At 42.2% G+C, this 18573-nt stretch overlaps 1 protein-coding gene across 1 annotated transcript; it reads right to left on the bottom strand.

Annotated features, from left to right (window-relative positions):
- Positions 1-7219: 7219 nt before the first annotated feature.
- LOC308323811 (somatostatin receptor type 2-like) lies at positions 7220-8335 on the bottom strand (the record flags this gene model as incomplete). The annotated part of the gene is made up of 1 exon (XM_080775655.1): positions 7220-8335. The coding sequence occupies one exon, from the start codon at positions 8333-8335 to the stop codon at positions 7220-7222; it is 1116 nt and encodes a 371-aa protein (XP_080631781.1).
- Between the last annotated feature and the right edge of the window lie 10238 nt (positions 8336-18573).

The raw sequence follows: 18573 nt of genomic DNA, 5'->3' as shown, positions 1-18573 counted from the left end.
ACAGATGGGCTACTCGAATGTAGCAACACAATTTGAAACTGTAGCAAAGGTTAGACACCTTGTTATTAATGCACAACACTTGAAATTAAACACTTGAGGGCAAAATAATTTGCACGTATGTGGCCACCGCTTGCCTCTGAATCCATCAGTGTTAACTTCTCCATGGCAACTGTGTGGCTCGTGGTGTTTGTCGCCTCTGCAGTGCAGTAAACCTCTGTTCAATCAGTATGCTGTCTACAATTTGATTCTAGATAATACACATACATACCAGGGTGTTGTGGTCTGTTTTATGTTGGAATATCACTGGTTGTGCTTGTAAAAATGATATTAGGCTAATTACAACCCGGTTGCTCCGAAATTGAAAACAAACATGCATACATATCATCTGGCGGTCTGCTGCTGAACCTCTTGAACCCTGAGCCACAGGGCAATAATAGTGGGGTTGGAACCATAGAATATATGAAAAGAAAATAAATCACACATTTGGAATGATCGCACCGAGGCTTTGATGTACCGTGGTGGACATTCAGGGAAGCAGCTGAATCATTGTCCGTTTCTACTGGATTGTCTTTTCTCAGTTTTTACCTCTTGCACAGCAAAAATGGCCATTCTACAAGCTATTGTTGCAATTGTTCAAAACAATATATTGATTGAGTTGAACATTTGAGAATGATACACGAAAGATGAAGACATTGATGCTGATTGATAAATCAGCACCCCCAAAATAATCATATTTAATTTTGAACCCCCCCCCCCCCCCCCCCCCCCCCCCCCCCACACACACACACACACACACACACACCCTGATAAGCACTTGGAATGCAAGAGTTGAGGACTCCTTCCCCTCTTAGCTGTTCCTTGGCTTGGCTCCCACTGTCTGTGGGCTCCTGACACAGTGCCCACTGCCCAGCCGGCCTCATCCTTCTCTCCCTGACCTTGTCCTTGACTCACAGGAGGCCCTTCGTTTCTGATGTAGTCCGCCCATGTGACATCAAGTACCATTCGTTGCGTTCTTATTTAGACGCCATCCAGGGCCTTTTTCCTGCTGTACTTTATGTGGTCACATCTCTATACAGCAGGACTGATTTTACTGTAGACACTCTTGAGGTCATCTCTCTCACAGTCCCATCTCAGATTTCCGCAATCTCCTCATCCCGTACGTGGCTTTCCAGGCAAACCCCCTGCGGACCTTCCGATCCTGTTACATCGAGACGGTACAAGCAATACGATATTTGAACTACCCCGAGCCCCTTCCACCGTATGGATCTATAAATGGTTTTTAAAATCGTGTACTGGCCTCCTCAATTCCATGTGTTAGGGCAGGCTATTGTATGCATGCTTGGAAGGGAAACGATTACCGTACCTTGAATTTGTCCATAATGGTCATTATTGGAATTATAGCAAATATACTGTAAAACCCAATGTTAATTTAAGTCGGAGTGTGATTTTTTTATTATAAAAAATGACACCCCAAGCATTTTATTATAGTACCCTGCTTGTCAATACATCGTCTTCTCTTCTGACATTTAGCTGTCATGGCTTTTGGATGTCACTGTGGCGCCACCATGTGGGTCAAACTAGAACGCACAATGAAGGAATACAAGCCACTTAACACAACCTGTGTGTGTGTGTGTGTGTGTGTGTGTGTGTGTGTGTGCGTGTGTGTGTGTGTGTGTGTGTGTGTGTGCAATTCTAAATTAGACTGTGCAAGAAAAAGCCAGATGTTTCATCAATCCCCACAAATTCCATTTAGTGAAATGTTTTAAACTTTGCACATAAAAGGCCACTCTTCTGCTTCTGCACAAAGAGATTAATGTGACTCATTATTTATTCTGTCAGTTCTGGATTGTTTAGCTCCTTGCATGTCTTTGCATAAACATCCCCGGAGGAAATTGAGGATAACACACAGAGAACACGATGCATTTTAATGAAACCGGCAAAAGTATTTCCACGTAAAGCGAACAAATAAAGTCTGATATCTTGTATGGAATATTCATTGTCAAACACAACAAATAGCCTACTATAGAACACTGAAACAAGACACACCAATAAACGTTTAAATAGATGCTGTTACTAAAAAAAATATACTCTTTGGAACAATTCTATAAATGTGGATTTTGTTTTTAAATGTTTATTCATTCAATCAAGCTATATAATCTCCTAATGGAGTTTGAAGTTGATTGATTGAAATTTGAATACTTTATTGGCAGAAATGTACTCGGTACAGGGTACAGTCAAACAGAAATGTAATCAGTACAGGGTACAGTCAAACACACTGGGATCACCGAAAAAAGTCCTTGCTGTCTTGTTTCCATTCAGGTCCTGGGTATTCAATTCATAATCATGACATGAAAAATAACAACAAATCATATCTTCATATAAGGTCAAAATTCCAAACATATGTACAGGTTGAGGAACAAAGAAGGGGTTATAAGGAGGTGGGGGTAGTCACTAGACGGGGGGGGGGGGGGTAATGATTTCCTCTCTCTTTGGCATGCTGAAAGTTGGATTTTCAGGCCTGTTTTAAAGGACGCCAAGGATTAGCATTTTTTGAGGGAGGGAGTCGGGGCACTCCACACTTGGGTGGCAGTGCTGTAGAAGGTAGAATTGGCCCATGTTTGTTTTGAAAGTGGGTGGTACCAGATCGTTGTTCTCGCTTCCTCTTGTATTGTGGCTGTGGGAGTCGCTCACTTTTTTTAGGTAGTTTGTCAGGTAGGGCATAGAGGGCAAAGCTGCATTTACAATTTTAAATGTCCCAATTTCAATTGCTTAACTCTGTTTTCTATACCGGAGATCCCCTGACCCTATCAAAATGGGTTGCAAAAAGATGGGTCATGGGCCCCAGACCAAGGAGTAGTCTAATTAGTTTTGTTTTGGGAGGTTTGTAGCTTGGTCTTTAGTGTCATAGGGATGTTTGAGAACCTCTGCACCCCTGCACTTTTGTGCACTGGGTTGGGAGAGGACTTGGTTCCTTTGTCAACCACTTGTCCTCTTCCCTCCAGGTAGGATTTCATCCAGTTTAATGATGCACTATCAAAACCGATCACCTTCAGCTTGTCCAGGAGAATTGAATGATTTACAGTGTTGAATGTAGTGTGCATGTGTCCGTGGAGTGGGATGTTCTGAAGCAAGGTTGGAATTCAAACAGCAGTAGCTGCTGATTTGTTACAATGGGTTTGTATAGGAAGGGAGAAAGGCAGCAAAATAAATATCAAATTACTGAATCAAGCAACTTCAAAACTGTCTGGGGTGTTAACAAAAGCCTGAGTATGATGAAATGACCCAACAATGTTTTGAAAGTGAGATAAAAACCTCTTTAAGCTTGAATTTATTGTAAACTGTCTGCAGCCTAAATTTCCCTTTGTGAAGCAACGACAAAATGCAAAAGATGTACTTGATTTCACAGCTCAGTGGAGAGGTGATTTTAGTATTCACCAACCAGAAGCATAATTCATAATCCAGAGAGGGCACTGTATTAATCAGTGGCTGCTAACCAGTCTTTCATTTGGACCAAGTCTCTGGGTCATTGTTGCTATGCAAATATAGGGTGACTGGAGGCGAATCACATGAACTGACTGAACTAAAGTGTTCATGTTGTGCAGGGTTAACGCTACATAACCAAAGGAGCATGCAGGGATGACACGTGTAGTCGTGTACCACTCTAAAAAGGAACATGTACTTGATCTCATATAGAACTGGAGTGGTGACCTGAGCGCACCAAATATTTCCATTTAATATTTTTCTCATTTTACATTATTTTTTTTAGCTTTCTTTTGTTTTAAGAAAACAAGTTTTAAAAAAGTGAAAAAAACAAACAAAATCATGGCACGTCCACACATTAGATTAGGCCAATATCGGCCAGGGATGTGTAAAATGGAGTTTGAAGTATGGGCTTGATGCCCATGCTTGATGTTGCATGAGCAACTTAAGAACTGTCTGGTGCAGGCAACCTGGACAAAGCCCAAGTAAATGACTATACAATATAATATAGGTGTGGACAAGGGTGTCGTATTACTAGAACACATTAAACGTTCTATACTGTATCTCACCAGCATGGTGTAATCGTTGAACGTGGGAAGTGACAAAGTGCATACATTAATCAACCAAGTGCCATTTGAGGATTATGTGTGGAGACGGTGACTGTGTTGATCAGTATAAGGAACACTAGAGTACCTCAGGGATTTGGGGGTCAGTGTTCTAGCCCTTCTCAAATATTCACCTTTAAGACAGCGGAGCAGACAAAACATTCATAGCATAATGAGCTTTGGTCTCTTTATAGGCGCACAATTGTCTAGTTAAATCTTAAGAGTATATGTGAACCATGTTACCGTAGTGGTTCAAACCTGGGTGGTTAAGAAACGGAAACACACTCACCATTATTTCGTCAAAACATAAACTATCTGTTTTTCCCCCCCACAGACACTATACAGTATATGATATACAGTATATTTATAATTATGTCATCTCGTGACACACAGTATTATTCTAAAGCACAACTCTGCATGCACTTTGCTGTTGAATTATTGAGTGTTTTGCAGCCAAGCACATTTACATGTAAATTACAGCATTATAATAGCACATGTTCTGCAGCAGTTCAATAAAACCAACAATAGAAAACAGATATCCAGTAATCTCACATTATATAGCTTTCCTTATCTATCTTGAACATTATAAACGAAAATGTACCTCAACCCAATATAAATTACATCAAGATTTACATTTTAGCAGCATTTTTGGTTAATACAAAAATAATACAGTTCAGAACATAACTCTGAACATAAAATGTAGCATGGGACTAAATATTATGCTTTAACGTACAGTATTGACACATTAATATCTTTTAAAAGTTGAATGTTATTCACACGTTTGCTGACGACACAATCACTGCAGTAGCTGAATCACAAACTGGCGAATGATTTTAAATGCGTTGTTAAATGGGTAGAGAATAACAAATTAGTACTGAACACTGAGAATATGGTCATGACTCATATGCACCTACAGAACAAGGAATAGGTTAGGGCCATGGAACTTATCTTATGGAGGGGTACAGATAAATGAGGTCACGGAAGTCAAACTACTAGGAATTAAAATGCAAAAAATATTATCATGGACAGCTCATACCACCAATTAGGTAATGCAAATGGCAGGAATGGTTGGGCGAATTTCAGGGCTTCTATCTGAAGAGACATTGAGGCTAATATCCCGTAGTCTGATTTATAGTCACGTAAACTATTGCTGTGCAGTGTGGGGCAACGCAGCTCAGACCGATATGAGAGGACTGCAGATCACTCTAAACAAGGCAGCTATAGAATGGTCTTAAGATGTGGGTATGAAATAGGCACAGGTGAACTGCATAACAGAATGGGATGGCCCACAGCACTTGAGTGCATAAGAAAACAGTCTCTTGCATTGATTTCTGAAATAAAAACATCTAATAAACCTAAACATAGAGAATAAATTAACATTAAAGTTCGCGAGAAACATCAGATCAACACAAGATCAAGACACAAAGACAATCATGTTCTACCAAAAATAAAAACGAGTATGGGAAGCCGATCTTTTATTTTTAGGGCAGTTAAATTATGGAACTCGTCATAGCTGGGATTGCTTTTATTAATTCATTACCATGTTTAGCTTTGTTTTTTTTGTTTTAGTTTCTGTGTTGGTATGCGGTCAGGTTTTCAGCTGGCTCAGGGAAGAGGACGACCCTGCCATGCATAGTCCACTATAGATGGGTGTATGTACTGTATGTCTAAAGGCAGGGGGGGTGTGCGGATGTATGAGTAGACTGAGGATTAGAGGTATAGGTACTTTTGTTACGCTGTAATACTTGACACACTGTTGTCTTTTAACATCAGTGTAATTTGTACTGTATTTTTGAAATGCAATGTATTTTGTAATGTAATATAATGTATTTATTTCTGACTGAACTCTTGGAAAGTTTGACGAAAGGCTAAAAGTGATCCAAATGGAAATCTAATTCACATTTAACTCTTACATGAAACCAAGCAGTGCTTATTCACAGAAATGCAGCTCTATTACAGAAACCCAGTCATTCAACAGTCTTTACATCAGGGGTATTCAACTGGATTAGGCAGGGGGCCACAACTGTGTGGGGGGCCGCACACCTGGGAAGTTTGTGGTTTCTCAAAATGCATTTTGTGCTCAAAAAGATGTATGTATATATACCGGTAATACATTTGTGCACAATAATGAGCAGGATAATATATGTCTATAGACATTTGCTACCTTAGAATAGATGTAGACCTGCAGTGCATAAACATAATTGCCTTGACATAAACGGGTGTCAACGAGCACCAGCTGGACGGACAGACACACACGCGCGCACACACACACCCCCACACACACACACACACACACACACACCTACCTGCCCACTGCAGTGCTCTATAGTCTAACGTCTAAACTAAGTGACTAAGCTGTCTTTCTCATTTCTCTCCAAAAGCCCTTGAATATGATGGAATATGATTAATGATTACTGATTCATATCACACACACCATACCTGTAACTTTCCTTAGCCCTAAAAAAAAGTTTTTTTCCCTTTTTTTTTTCAGGGGCCACAAGGGTGATAATTGAACATCTTAGTTGTTAGATGTTCCTTTCTACTTAAGAGTGTCTCTACTTGATGAAGAGTATGTTAATGGTGTCACGTCACCTGAAGTAGCAGATCTACAAGCTCAACAACAGGTTGCAGCACAATGCGTTGGCACGCAACATCAGACAGCAAAGTATAAATCAACCTTTTGGGCTGCATTAATACAACAATACCAGGGTTGTATCTACAATGTTATTGTTGCATGATATTTTAACACACAATGTTCTCATTTAATTCCACATGAGAGACTATACAGACCTGTGTCAACTTTGTACACACTCCATACACACTGTTTGTGTATATAGTCCTTGAAAAGTCCATATCTCCGAGTCCAGAGTGTGCAGTTAACTGTAGTGTCCTTTCACTGTCTGTCTGTCAATACACTGAGAACAGCCTGTACAGTTTTCTAGGCAAGCACAACACACATCTGTATGAATATGTTAACAATAGATGTGTGCACAAGCAGCGCAACACAACAATGTGTAATTGAAAATGAAGACGGATACATAACATGCACTTCGTGTCGGGATGGACACCACTTCCAGGCAAACACCGCTTCCAGTCGTCGTGTGTGCGTGTGAATGAATTCTGAAAAGACTGTTTCAGATGCTGGTCTGCAAGTCCCCGTTAATCTGAGTACTTTGAGTCTCTGTGGGGTCGCTCATCATGCGAGACTTATCCTGGCGGCTGTCGGTGCGCTCAACCTCGTCCAGCCCGCCCACCTTCTTCAGACACAGCACGTTCTGGAAGCTTTTCTTGAAGTTCTCCGACAGGAAGGCGTAGAGGATGGGGTTGGCGCAGCTGTTGGCGTAGCCCAGCACCACCACGAAGGCAAACGTGCTCCTCAGCACGGGCGTGGTGCTGATGCTGCCCGTCACCGAGGTGACGTTGAACACGTAGAAGGGCAGCCAGCAGAAGACGAACACCGCCACCACGATGGACACCATGCGCGTCACCTTCCGCTCCGAGCGCTTCCGCTTGCTGGAGCCCACGCGGAGGCCCGACGACTTCACCTTGACGACGATGAGCAGGTAGCACAGGCAGATGACCACGAGGGGCAGGAAGAAGCCCAGGACGAAGGTGTAGAACATGAAGGCGGTGTAGTAGGCCTCCTCCGGCTCCGGCCACACGATGGTGCAGAAGCAGCCGTCGTGCTTGGTGATCAGGCCGCTGTAGACGACAATGGGCAGGTTGACCAGGAGCGACAAGCCCCACACCGCCAGGTTGACGGTCTTGGCGGTGCGCGGCCGGCGCCACCGCGTGGAGCGTATGGGGTGCACCACGGCCAGGTAGCGGTCCACGCTCATCACCGTCAGGCAGAAGATGGAGGTGAACTGGTTGAGGGAGTCGACGGTCATCACCACGCGGCACAGCGCGGCGCCGAACGGCCAGTGCACCAGCGCCAGCTGGATGGCGATGAAGGGCAGGCCCAGCATGAAGAGCACGTCGGCCACGGCCAGGTTGAGGATGTAGATGTTGGTGACAGTCTTCATCTTGGCGTAGCGCAGGATCACGTAGATGACCAGCGCGTTGCCGCCGAGCCCCACGGCGCACACCAGGAAGTACAGGCAGGTGATGACCGCCGTGCTGGTCCGGTTGAATGTGCCGTCCGTGTAGTTCCCGTTCGGTTCGGAGTCGTTCGTGCCCGGCACGAAGCTGTCATACATGAGGGGCTCTGTCAGGTTTGGGGGCGATGAGGGGAAGATCCAGGGATCCATGATGCCGCCTCAGTCTCTCTCTCTGCCTCTGTGATATGAACTATGGCATCCCACCTATACACACATTGAAAGGATAATATCAATACTGCACGGTTGTTAAATGACGTTAATAGTGCCTGGTGTGAACTACACTGTCAGCAGGATAACGGATGTCGCTGGACAAAACCCCACCCTGGATACCATCGATCCTCTGCATTGTAGTCCAACCCTGACAGACTTGTGGTAATGATTGTTTGATATTGAATGAGTTATAACTACTCCCATTTAGGCAGCGGCGTTTATTGCGTGTCACCTTAATTGATCTGACTCGAACGCGTGTGTTTTTGTAATTTTACAAAAGTAGGCTACAGTTGATTGATTGAATGCGATATGCAGTACAATAATAAGTGCCTCAACACAAAGGTTTATCATCATATCCTTTCACAGCAGCACAAGCTGTTCCATATAACGCCAAATGGTTCTCATTACGTATTAACTGAGATTAATATGGGCTGTGTGGGCTCTGTTACACCCAAGTATAGCCTGATGTAGTTGTGGGTTGGCTGTTTCTTTGTACAGTGGCAATAACGCCTGATTTATGCTTCAGGTTCAAGGTTGTACTTTATTGTTACATCTTGTGTACAGGTAGGCTACATAAGAGTAAAACTACATTTTTTGTTTGCCTTCTTTCAGACAATGCAGCAGCTAATTCAGCGACTAAGTGTGGCTGTTACTCGACATAAAACAACATTTTCAAATGGGGGGACAAAACGTTTTATTTTTCAGTTGAAAATGTTAATTTATGCCTTTTTGCCTCTAGCATATGGCTAGATCTGAATGCTGCATGTAAAGTAACCGTGGAACTATCATTATTCTTAAATGTTCACAATGTATTGAGGGCTGGGTACAGTGCAGTGTAAATTCAAACCTATAGCCTAAGTATAATTGAATGACAGGGTTGAAATTCAAATCAGTGGGACTTGATTGTATAGCGGATCAGCTGAAGTGCTTGTCCTTGCCAACACACAAGAGGCAAGGGATGCTTCTTTGACAACCATATGCTGCTACAATGCTGATATCATTAAGACATTTTTATTATGTCCATTTGTCATTAGGCCTACTTTCCATGGTATAAAGGTCATGATGGGCACCGCCTGCAGTTTTGTTTTGATAGAGCCAGATAATGCCTTAGGCTTTGGGTATTATGAGCCAGGCTGGTTGAAACAAAGCTGATAAGTTGTTTTTTTCCTCCTTTTTTTGTATCTTTCAGATTATCATCGACTATGGAAAACAGGACCCCAACAGCCTAAATGATATAGGAATGGACTCAATCACAAATCAACAGTGCGTGAGTAAATATTGGTATTAACATTATTGTATTCCTGTTATTAAATATTTGTGTGGTAGCCATATTACATATTCAAGGGATAGTAGCCTATTGATTTGCTGTTCAACAGGTTCCCTCTCGACTAACCCACAGAATTTCATGGCCATTAAAATTCAATGATGCGGTGTTCTCTAGGGCTAATCAATAGCCTGTTGAATTATCTTAGAATTTCGGTTTAAATTGTAAATTCAGCTTTTACGCCCAATTGCTTTAAACGAAAAGCCCGTGATAGGTGGTGAAAAGATTAAAATGTTTTCGTCCGCCTTGTCTGATCAAGTATGTTTGACATGGAAACAATTTCATTTGTCTTACATGCTACGTCCTAAATACAATATTGGCACTCTGGCTATATTGGTGTGTGCGGCCACTTTCTTGTTTTTCAAGATTTCCTCTGCTGACATGGAAACAATCACAGAACGGTGTGTCATCAATTCTGTGCGCAAACAATTTATAGGTGGCACAGCCATTTGCGTTAAAATTGTGTGTGAAATAAACTGAATTTAATAGCATAATAAATTAGGCCCTATAACTTATCTGAGGAGGAAAACAATTGGACACGAATCGTAAACTAGAACGTTTAGATTCACACTATAGATTCGTTATTATGTATTTGACCAAACTTTTTGCATGTGATCCATGTGAAGAATCGATCTGTTCATGCAGGCTGAAGTATCGGAGTATCATTGTGTATAGGCAGGCTGTAGCCTGACGTTCCTTACCTCCAACTTGTCTTGAAGCGATCTACTGAAGAACTTCAGCTGTTTCAGAAGAATGGCTATTTATAAGTTATGATAATGAAAAAAAGCATTTAGCCTCAAACCGATGCAGTAGTAGGCTATAGCTAGTTGTCTCCAGTCGGAGCGCGAAGTGCAACAGTATGTGTGAGTTTTCCTTCCGTGTGAATATTCCCAATAGTCCTTCCCATTATGAAGCTACATCGTCGATACGAGGAACAAATCTGTGTTCCATATAGACCTAACAAATTAAACATCCTAATAATACAAAAATAAAATCGCCTTTTGGCACTGCTGTGCTGGCTGTGATGGAGAAGAGGCGCTTTTGGTGAGACGCGCACAGCACAGTGACTGCTTGAGAGCAGCGCGCGCTGATCGAGCAGAGCTGCGCACACATTTTCCTCTGGAAGTATCGACGAGGTTGTCACTCCACCATACCATAGGTGGAGCTAGCGTTCTATCTCAAACTTTTTTTAAGTGGTGCAACCACTCCAAGGAACAGCAATGTCCTGTTCACCTGTGACCTATGTGACGTTTTTTAGTTTGCATGTTCTCCCCATGTCCCCTAGGCTAGGGTAGGTACTCTCACAAAAAACATGCAGTAATCCTGGTCTCTAAACTGCCTCCCCTTTAATCCAGCCGGGGCGCCTGAGGGGAAAGGTATTCTGGTTGGAATAACGTGTTCCTTCATGTGCTATACGTCCAACCAGGGAAACTACCCCCTGTCAGGTGTAAAGGAGCAACTTGGACACCAGGCATGAAGGAAGCATGAGTTCAATTCCGTTGCTCTCCCCATGTCTCCATATATGGGGAGTTGGGGACTAGGTTGGCGGAGGGTGTGTAGAGCCCAGGATCACATTGACACAGGGGTGAAAAATGGGTTACAAAATCGTGGGATAAAAATTAAGAAATAAAAATAAGTCATTATTTCCCTTTGCATCGTGAACGTGGAAGGTAACAGCAAATTGTATTCTGATGATGTGCCAAACTGCTGCTGGCTGCTATAAAGTTAATTATACGTATGACCTATATCTTTTATTGTGAACACAACACAAGGTATTGTGTTCATATGGTTGGAGCGGGCCGTTGTGCTGTGCTGTGCTGCGCTGCGCTTTGATAATCAGCGCCTTGCCATAGATGCATACAGTGTGTGTAGCCTAGATAATGTCTTTTATGTTTCTTTCTGTGCCATATTAGAGAGGACATTGTGTGCGCACCATGTTTAGTGGCTCTGTTTGACATGCTCCGTATTTGAACACGCTGCGCACCCCCACGGGCCCCACCCACCCCCTGTTAGTCTTTCATGGGGATATACAGTATCTCTAACTATAATTCACTCAATGTCTGAATGAATGTCTGAAACACTGCCGTAGCTCCTCACTGGCTTTTCACACAGGCATTGACCAAAATATTACGGAGGTCTTAACGAAGCCCTTTTTTCAATTTTACAAATTATGAATGAATACTTAATTTATTAGTGCATTAAACATTCCACCCCCCGCCCTGTCTGTGATGCCCCTATTTCATCTGCTGCACTCGGTGGCCAGAATTGTAACATTCCACAATTGCGACCACGTGTGGGGACATTTGGTTATTACTGTGTACTTTATATAATTCTATATCTGTTGTATCCTAATATGTTGATAATTGCCTATTCACTTGAGGGAGGGGGAAGACGGCTCTTGCATGGAAACGATCGAGTGAACTGGTGCGAATGGACTTTTTTTTCCTTCTTTTTTTGAGTGGTGCAACCACTCAGGAAAAGCAATGTCCGTGTTAACCTATGTGACTATGTATGCGACTATGAGTAGCAGTAGGGGCAGAAGTGGTGCTGTTGTGCCAGAAACAGAGAGAGATAGTGCTGCACTGTTGCCTGCTAACAAACGCTGACCTGTGTGCGACCACACTGATGTGACTGAACCAACTGGAAACATAATTATTATATATCTTCAGCTTTGAACACACCTTCAGTCCCCAAGCTTCCAGCCTAGCTGCCTTTAGCCATATATTGATAAGTATATTGTCAATATATATCAGTGTATATTGATATTATTGATAAGTAACATGGATTCATTCTAGCTTCCTCCCCATATCATAGTGACAACTTTGCAATGGTCGACCGTCACTCGATATCACTTCAACCAAACGTGGGTGAGGCTTCGTACACACATAAAGAACAACTGTGCTGTGCTCTGCCTGTGTTTCATGGCTGCCCCAATGCTTTTTCAATGAATGTCACGTGGTTTCACCAAACACTTGTGTTTGATTGCCTCCCCTCCCCCCATCACACACAACTGTTTGGTCATACCACGTGACTTCACTGACTTCCATTGGAAAAGCATTGAGGCGGCCATGAAACACGGACAGCACAGAGCATGTTCGTCTGATATGTCTGTACCAACTTCCAAGCCTGAAACAGCACAGGCATCCTGCTGGGGAGTGCGTGGCACTGTGGCAGACAGGCAGATGGCCATGTCCTGTCTGAAGTAGTTAAAAGCCAAGGACAATATGTTACAATAGCCTACTGCACCGAATGTAAAAAAAACATCGCCTTGATGATCTGTCTCACGATAGGTCGCACGCGCAATCCGCGCATCCTTCACAATCCCCCGCCTGTCTGTACTGTGCAGGGCGCTGCTGTGTGTTGTGTCAAAACCAACTCTGGGACATGTGCCGTGTGTGTGTGCGTGCATGTCTCAGCCACATAGACACATTTATGTCAGTCCAAGGAATACACCCCCCCCCCCCGGGAATGAGTCACCACTTGCCTAAATTAACTTTGTGGCCTTCTCAAACTCATCCGTTAACAATTCCCTCCCAATCAATACACATATAATGTTCATATATTAGAACGGGTAAGGACTAGCTAATTACAATGAAAGAGTTGAATATTCTTTCAAATAGGCCTATAGTTTAATCTTGGCCAAACACTCATGGATGTAATGAATCTTGTTGCTCATCAAAGTGGGTATTGCAAAGTTACAGGCCTCTATTAGATTAGGAAAAAGGGCTACTGACAGCTGTCAGCATGATGCCTGCCTCTGTACGTGACTGAAATAAAACTGTCCCTATTATGGAACGGTGTGCACAGCATTTTATTTTATTCTCTAATAGTGTGCACCAGAAATGCCTTTCAACTCTGACTAGTATTACTGTCACATTCTGATGATGATGATGACTGTGCCTGGCAGGGGCTTTACTGTGATTAATACTGTCTGAGAGTGCTGCTGTGAGTTGTTATGACGTGGCCATAGGTTCACTCAGCAGTTGTTTACTTTTCAACATCTCTGATTGATTTCCTCTTTGTTTCTCTGTCCCCAAAGACCAGGTCAAAACCTATATAGGATTGGACTATCTGAAAGGCTGGAGGGCTTTTCATTTGAAAGACCTGCCCTGGTATCAAAATAATGATAAGACAGGGTCAGTTATCAGGATAATACTGTACCATAGCCTGGAAGGATGATTCAGAATAGCCTGGAAGGATGATTCAGATTGCTCTGCGATTGGCTAGTATCATCAAGTAGCAAGTATAGTAACATTCATATGTGTATACTTAAAATAGTTGGATTTATCTTGACGCTTTGTCTACTAAAAGTAGCCTGCAGGAGAGGAGCTTTCACAGACCTGTTGTTTGTCATGATGTCTGATGTGGATTTGGTTGATCCCATTCCCAGAAGGAAGTTAACGTGTTTTGGTGTTTGTCTGACCAAGGTTTCTGTTTCCCAAATTAAAGATTCTGCTTTGAAGTGATTGTCTGACCAAGGTTTCTGTTTCCCAAATTAAAGATTCTGCTTTGAAGTGATTAAGTGCAAGGGAGCGAAAAATCAGCAGCTCACTTCTATCCAGCACTTGAATTATGTCCTTATTGTGCCAATGTAGCGTGGATTGGCTCCAAGTGCACTTGGGTGACTGTGATTTCTCTTACGTCCTTCTACTTTGTGCACAATACCTGGGGAAAGCAGTATTTTCAGCAGGCATTAGTTTCCCAGCAGACAGTGTTAACGTGTGTGACCTCCTCCAAGGCCTGGCTAAGCTGCCCAGGATGACGGATGGTGTCTGGGTGGAAATGTGCCACAGGTTATCCTTGGTTATGTGTTATTAGCAATGGCTAATTAAACAATTTGCTGGCACCAGAAGGCAGAGCACTTTGCCGACCACCAACTGTCCGTACAAACTCCTGCACAGTGAGGATAAGGAGAGTGGAGGAGTTTGCTGATATGCGGCGAATGCTTTCTCTACAGTGAGCTTTTAACCCTGCTAGCTAGCAGTGGGGATTGCGTTGTCTGTTGTGTTTTCTGTCTGTCCAACACTTTAGACCCAAACAAGATATCCCAATAAGTACACTGTGCACCTTCATGCTCCCTGGAGGACAAACCCAGCTGATATCCCATAATTCCAGCTTGCTCAACAAAATTCTCAAAATGAAATGTGTTGAGCGCATTCATGCTCTCCAGAGGATGAGCACCTAAGCAGCTTTCAAACTTGTATCCCTTTTTTGGGAATGTCATTATCAGTGAAAATAGAATAGTGAAATAGCAGATGTACAAGTCTTGCAGGTTGGCCGTTTTTATTATTTGTCATAGAACATTTTTGAGGGAGCACCCCTCACTTCACTTGAGTGTGATTTATTTTGACAAATGACAAATGCTGTGCTTGTGTAGTGGAGTAAAAGGTAGTAAATTAAACATCTACTGATGCCCAAAATGGGTTGACAACTCACAGTAAAATCACACACATGACGCCCAAGATCTTGTTTTGGAGCTTTTGGTCCATTAAATAATCTTACTTTAATTAATTGTCTAAATAGCAGACTAAACTGAGAGTTCGGAAAATTAACATAATGAAGACTAAAAAAAGCACATTCATTGTCAATTTCACTTGCTTTATTATCGAAGCTTCTCGTAGAGTGTGATGTGATGTCCATTGAAAAGGTCACAGAGGAAATTAAAGTAAACAAAGTATTGAACATGTCAATCTGCTCACGGATAACTAAACGTTCATTCCCCCAAGGACCAATGAATGTCTCAATAATTTGATTTGCTGTTAGTTGCATAGCTACGACAAAATAATGTATCAACTGTTTATATTTAGAAATGGCATATACCGTTTGGCTTTTACACACCTCTTGAGATTACAGGCCTATAATAAAGTTTAAAAGAGGCTTAATTGTAAAATACGAACAAATTAAAAGGGATTAAATGTGCTAGAATATCAATGCTTATCACTTTCCTCCTGCGGCAAAGAAGTATACCAATAGACACTTGCAATCGTTGCTGTCCTGCAGCTAGTAATCACAATGTCTCACTGGGTTCTGTCCAACAGATAGAGGCAGGTGTTGTAATGCAGTGTCAGAGAGCTTAGAGCTCAGTCTTTCATTTTTTTCCCTACTTTAATTACCAAAGGTATAATCAAGCATCTCTATCTTCCTGCGTCCAGATTGATTATGTAACCTAGATTAATTCAATTGACAAACAAATCCTCAATATCCTGAGCCAAAGGGGAAGATTCAGTGATATTATCTTCTTCAAACTTTCTTATGACATTATGAACAAATTGACTTTGTATCTAGGGAGGCATAAGACATGCATTAAAGCTATCCTCCACTTTGGCCCCAAGGCAACATTTTCATTCCAATGTTTTATTTTGGATACAGAATAAGACCTGGAATTAGAATTGTATTATATTTAATTTAGCCCCAGGCTGTGTGCTTTTAGTGGATGAACATCAAATAGAATAAGACTTCCACAGATTCAACCCCAGGCCATTCGTTGAGCTGCTCACTGACATATTTACGTGATTTGTATTTTGTATGTAATTCGTGCAATTAAATTGCCAATTTACAAACCCACAACGCATCTTCCGATCTGCTGTTTTCGGTGGTATGCAACCAAGTATAAATCAGGCATTAGATAATTGGATGTCAGGCAGGTGTTGCATAATGTCTGTGTCAAGCTGCTATAAGTGGGTCATAAATGGTTACTGTTGTGGCCATTTTGTTGGTTCCAAACATTTCTACCTTAGCCAACAAACCCACTGATGCACTCAGGGATTATTGATGTACGCAGACATAAGAAACAGATTGTCCACAGGTTCAATGTCATTTTGGTTTGCATTTACTTTCCAAAGTGCAGTGAATGATACATTACAAACAGTCACATCTTCTCTTCCTTGTTATGGCATGATCTCTGTGCTGTCTTTCTCTCTGTCTGTCTGTCTGTCTGTCTGTCTGGTAAAAAACATTTGTCCACCAGGTGCTTGCCGCTCCCCAATTACCCAGGCCTATACCCTCTGTCAATTTACAATTTAGGCATTTAGCAGACGCTCTTAAAGGAGAATTCCATGCTAGAATGCTTTCTTGTCTTTCTTACCTTTCTTTGTAGTCGTTACGTCCCCACCAAAGTGTTATTTGTGCAAAAACTCCTTATTGGCTATTTTCCCTACCATAAGCCCTCAATGAATTGCATTGCATTGAATGGGAATTGAATGGGGCTATGGGTTATGCTAATTAGCTTATTTCCATCGAAAGAAGTAGTAAAGTGTGCCGCTTGGGATATTATTTACATTATGAAGAGAGGATATAAACAAAGAAATTATAATTTTGAGCGATGGAAATAAGCGAATTAGCACAACACCCCATAGCCCCATTCAATTCCCATTCAATTCAATGCAATTCATTTAGGGCTTATGGTAGGGAAATCGCCAATAAGGAGCTTTTGCACAAAATAACATCTGGACCTCTTTGGTGGGTACGTAACAACTACAAAGAAAGGTAAGAAAGCCTTTTAGTATCCAGATTGACCCAATCGGGGCGGCGGGGCGGCGGTGGCTCAGGGGTAGAGTGCCTGGATGGGAACCGCAAGGTTGCCAGTTCGAACCCGGGCTCCCCCAGAGTTACTGTCGAAGTGTCCTTGAGCAAGACACTGAACCCCTAATTGCTCCCGATGTGCTAGTTGGTGCCTTGCATGGTTTCCGCTGCCATCGGTGTATGAATGGGTGAATGTAATGCACAATCTATGTAAAGCGCCTTGGATAAAGGCGCTATATAAATGCACCATTTACCATTTAGTATGGAATTCTCCTTTAATCCAGAGCGATTTACATTAAGCAAGAACAAAAAAAGCATGGGAATACATCACATAAAAACATTTATCAAGAAACATGCGTAAGCTAAGAAAGTAACAGTGGAATATCTATATAATGAAGCTATACATATAAACTATACATCTATACTACTATGCTATACGTACTATGACGTGCTACTGTATGACTACATACAATGCAATTATAGTGCTGTCTACATAACATGCTATAAGTCTGTATCAAATGCTATCTAAGTCTACAGAAATGCTATCTAAGGGGGTGGGGCCCATAAGTTCTATGGGCCATGAATCATGATGGAGTCTGAAAAGGTGGGTTTTCAGACTGTCAAGCAATTAGGCCTGGGGAGGCATGCCCCTGTTGTCCAAACAATAATTAACTTATAATAACCCAATGCCCACTAATGCCAAATGGCTACAACAATTGTGATAATAATAATAATAAATAGACATACAAAACAGTGAGGATGGCTTCTACACTCCCCCATAATTGTGCACAGTATGGGCACAATTATAAAATACATTTAAAAGAAGCCAAACACAAAAAACATTATTCAAAGGTATGTGGTATGCGTGTTGTATTTAGGCTTGACTGAATCTTCTTTTGGTCAAACTGCAAAAAAGAAAGAAAGGGAAAGATGGGAAAAAAGAAAAGCTCTCAGTGGTCTGGAGAAGTCTTGATGTAGCCCTCAAGCCACCACAGGAAGCAAAGCAGGTGTTTGTCCCTTTCCTTTGGCACAGCATCCTCCTCTTTCTCCTCCTGTTCCCTATTCTCCTGGGCAGGCTGCCTTTTGTTCCTTTTCTTTCGGTTCCTATGCCATCTTCCTTTCTTCTTCAGTGGCTCTTTCTTGCCACCTTGTTGTTCATGGTCAGATTTTTCAGTTTTCTTTATAGTGCCATTTTTTCTTCCACCACTGGTTTTCTGTGATGGGGAAGGATGCCTTTCTCCACTGAGTGGCTCTTTCACCACTGAGTGGCTCTTTCACCACTCTGTTCAGCCTCTTCGTTACAGCTGATTCAACCAAACTGGCACTGCTGATC

This window comes from Protomyctophum bolini (genome assembly GCF_963924005.1).
Source record: "Protomyctophum bolini genome assembly, chromosome: 11".
Taxonomy (NCBI): Eukaryota; Metazoa; Chordata; class Actinopteri; order Myctophiformes; family Myctophidae; genus Protomyctophum; species Protomyctophum bolini.
This window is presented reverse-complemented; position numbering and strand designations above follow the sequence as displayed.